The sequence below is a fragment of the Tupaia chinensis genome, unplaced genomic scaffold, assembly GCF_000334495.1.
Source record: "Tupaia chinensis unplaced genomic scaffold, TupChi_1.0 Scaffold000066_1, whole genome shotgun sequence".
Classification (NCBI taxonomy): Eukaryota; Metazoa; Chordata; class Mammalia; order Scandentia; family Tupaiidae; genus Tupaia; species Tupaia belangeri.
Window position 1 is genome coordinate 2040257 of NW_006159525.1, and position 3942 is coordinate 2044198.

The window sequence follows — 3942 nt, forward strand, 5'->3', positions numbered from 1 at the left end:
GCGCTATGCCTGCTGTCTCTGGGTGGCCCCCGGGCTGTGGCCCAGGGGCTCTTGTTTGGTGTTTATGTCTCTGGGGGACAGTGTGACTCAGCGGCTAAGGCAAGGCCACAGGGAGGACACACCCGCTGGCTCTGGGGTGAGGAGCGGGGGTGGCAGTCGGTGCCCTGCAGCAGCGTGTGGCTCCGAGCCCAGCCTTGCCCAGCCCAGCTCCCTGGCCTCGGTTTTCCCAGCCGGGCACTGGGTACAGCCTTCCACCCAGTGGAGCAGGAGGGTTCAAGAAGAGGGAGGTGGAGCCTCGGGAAGGGGTCAATGAAAGCTCATTCTGGGGGTGCCGCTGAGGTCACCTAGGGGAGGGGAGAGACCGAGGCTGGCGGACAGTGGTCATCTTGCATGACTGACACAAGGAGGACACAGAGGGGCAATGGGGGCTCCAGAGACTTGGCTGGTTTCCCCCCAGGCTCCTCCTGCAGGTAGGGGCTGGGGGCTCTGCAAGCCAAACGCCTGCCCACTTCAGCTCCAAGCACAGCACAGAACCATCCTTAGTCCAGGGACAGGCAGGGAGCAAGACCCCAGCTCCTAGCTGAGTATGCGTGCCATGACCAGGGCCCAGGCTGGGGGTCCGCGCACCTGGAGGACAGCGTCGGGGCGAGGGTGGAGCCCTGGCTGAAGTGGTCCAGGGGAAGCCTCAGGCTCCTGTAGACCACACAGCCGCCTCCGCACCTGAAGCGCTGTGGGCTGGCCCCATAGGAGCGAACTGAGGACGAGGAAGGAGCAGGGCTCGCCAGGCCCTGGGTCTGCAGCGCTGCCCTATGGAGCCAGGCAGGCCCGCCCGACCTTGGGAATCAGTCCACGTGTGAAGCAGGCACAGGACAGACAGTCCACCCTGTAGACAGGACCAGAGAGAGGGCACACAGGCCCGGCAGTGACAGCTCCCCAAGGTCTCTGAGCAGGACACTGGTCATGGGCCCACAGCCGTAATGCAGGAAGGACCTGAGGCAGAGACTACAAGCTGTGTGACAGGCCAGGACACTGAGGGACAGCCCCTGCCGAGGACGGTCCTGCAGTGAGGCCAGAGAGGCGGAGGGCCCACGCCTGTCACCTCCACTCCCCGCTGTCTCGGTTGCCCATCTGTGAGATGGGGAGCCCCATGCACCCCACCTGCCCCGGCACAGGCAGCCACGAGGTGGGCCAGCAGCTGCGCCCCGTCCCCGTTGGCTCCTGCACCACCCAGCGTGGGACTGCAGTATTCTCGCCCGGTTCGCCACCTTCCAGAGCTCTGGCTCCTGCACCCCAGAAACATGTTTTCAAGGCCTTGGGCTGAAGGCTGTCCCAGAGCTGCCACCGGCTGATAGCGACAGGAAACATGCTGGCCACACGTGGCCTTCCTGATAACCCTGGCGGCTCCAGCTCCCACCCTCCCCTCCCCGGCTCGTATCAGCTGCAGCAAGCATCTGTGCTCTGGGCTGGGGCTCCACCAACCTCCCTACCCTCGGCCGTGCTTACAAACTTGAACACGGGTGGGACAGGCGGGCCTGGAGGAGGCAAATGCTGAGGGACCTCCTCTAGCTCAGCCCCCAGGGTCACAGCTCTTCCCAGGCCAGAGGACAATCTCTGGGGTCAGGGGGAGACCAGGAGGCAGAACCTTCTGGACATGCTGAGTCAGACATGGGAGAGAGGGAGCGGAGGTTCGAGTGGCTTAGCCAGCGTGGGGGTAACGGAGATGAGGCTGCATGTCTCTGAGCCAAGCTCTGCTCTGGGGGTCCGAGAAGGGTGGACGTGGGGACCGAGAGCACCAATCATGGGAGGTCAAACCCGTCACCTTGCGCTTCAGCTCAGCTCGGCCTCCTCACCAGCACCCATGTCCCCCTGGACACCAACAGCCCCTTGGTCCTGAGCAGCCGTGGCACCTCCTCCCTGCATGGCCGTGCAGTGCCTGCCAGTGGGGTCGGTGGGTGCCCCTCCCCAGGCTGCAGGCCACAGTGCGGTCTCCGCTGCCGCCCCTCGCCGCTCCCTCCCCCGCCCTGTGGACCCTACCTCAGGGCCTTGGCACTTGCTGTCCTCTCTGTGGGGGACCCTGTCATCCTCACTCTGTGACTTCCTTCACAGGCTTGCGTCTGAGATGGTCGTCGGCCACCCCGAACTCCACAATGACCCACTCAACTCCAGCACCAAAAGAGCAAGCAATTGAAGAAATGAGAATTTATCAACCTCTCCAGCCCAACTCCTCCCTTGTAGAAGCCCCCACGATTTCTCGAGCCGTGTTCTGGGAGATGCTGGGCTGTCACCTTCTGCCCGTCCCTGGGGCGACTGGCACGGACACCTGCCATGCGCCCTTGGCAACCCTATTCAGGTTCTCCTGGGGCATTTCCTTCCTCTTGGGAAACTTCCTCTTCCCACTCATGGAGGGGCCCGCCTGCCCGGCCGCAGCCCCCAGGCCTCGCCCCGAGCAGCCAGAGCACAGCACACCCTCTCCGGACGGAGGTGCCTGGTGGGCGCCACTCCTCCCACATCAGTGCCAGTACGTGGCTGGTCTGTCCTGTCAGCCACGCCCAGCGGCCAGCGGAGGCCGGCCAGGGCAGGTTCGAGAACAGCTGTCGGCGAAAGCCCCGCGCCAGAGACGCATGCCACATGTCCTGAGGTGAGGCTCCCACTGCGAGAGGAATGGTACAGACCAAGTTCTTCCTTAAAGAAAACAAGTTTTATTTTTATAATCAGAACATTCTAATAAAAATATTATTATAATATTAGCTACCTTTATTTTCTGGGCCTTGACTCTGTACCAGGCGTGCCACGGAGTGCTTGCACGCTCAGCTCCCTGAGGTAGGTCTGAAGGAACACCCCCGCCGCCCGGACCCCTGCCGGGAGGCCCCGTCTCTTCCCTGCGTGAGCCCCCAGGAAGGCTGGTCTACAGCAGGCAGCGACAGGAGTGGGAGGCTGGGGCACACGGTGGCCCTGTGCCCGACCTCCCCCAGGGCCCGAGCAGCACCCAGGCTGCAGCCCACCCTCCTGCCCTCCACAGCGGTGGGGAGCGGGGCTGGCGGGAAGGGGACAAGGATCACAGTGTTGCAGTGACAGACCCTGAGACAACTCGCTGCGTCCACCGGGCAGGCGTCATCAGACGGTCACCCAGGCAGCCCCGAGGGCCCCATCTGCTGACGTGCACCTCGAGGGGCTCCTGGCCTGCGGCTGGCAGACACCTCACTACACAGAAATACTGTCGTCACCTCCGTGGGCAGAACCATCAACAAAAGCAGGTCTCTCAAAGTCAAAAACAGGTTTGGTGGTGGCAGTCTCCACTGGGAAAATAGACCGGAACTCTGAAATCACCTTAGTAGCAAAACAACGGCCCGAAGAAAAGGCTGCAGTGCTCGGACCGCGGGGGCACAGGCCCCACCCCGCCCCTGGAGCTTCTGCGGGTGGCGGGGGACATTCACAGGGCGCGAGTCGGTCAGGCGCCCCTCGCGCCCAGGGCGTTCACAGCTTGTGTGGCTGAGTCCCAACAGCCACGCTCCTCTCCCCAGGCCGAAGCATCTCTGCGCCACCCACGCGGCAGCGGGGGTCTCCAGAGGGCATGTGATGGCCGGACTGGGTGGGCCAGGCTGGGCTTCCGGAGCACAGGTGGAGGAGGGTGCAGGGAGAGGCCGCCATGCCGGGGAGCAGGGGCCGCACCTCTGAACAGCTTCCATCGGTCTTTCTTTGTAAAGTCCCCCGACTCGCGACGGGACCCAGATGCGGAGGGAAGCAGTCTCGGGTCGCCCTGGGGTGCGGACGGGCGCCCCAGGTCTGCAGAGGCACAGATGCTGGTTGCCCTCGGAGCTCGCCAGGCCGGCCTGGGTCTGTCCGCGTGGGGGCCGGCGGCCCCGGACGGGAGGCCCTCACTGCATCCTGTCGGGCTGCGGCTGCGGCGCCTGGGACTGCACGAAGGGGGTGCCCGCGGGGGGC

The 3942-nt window shown here is 64.5% G+C and overlaps 1 protein-coding gene across 1 annotated transcript in view; it reads right to left on the reverse strand.

Annotated features, from left to right (window-relative positions):
* Positions 1-2679: 2679 nt before the first annotated feature.
* Positions 2680-3942, reverse strand: part of RBM38 (RNA binding motif protein 38) — an 18766-nt gene continuing 17503 nt past the window's right edge. The window contains exon 4 of the mRNA XM_006141974.3: positions 2680-3942. Coding sequence (XP_006142036.1) covers positions 3876-3942 — 67 coding nt within the window. The 3' untranslated portion in view covers positions 2680-3875.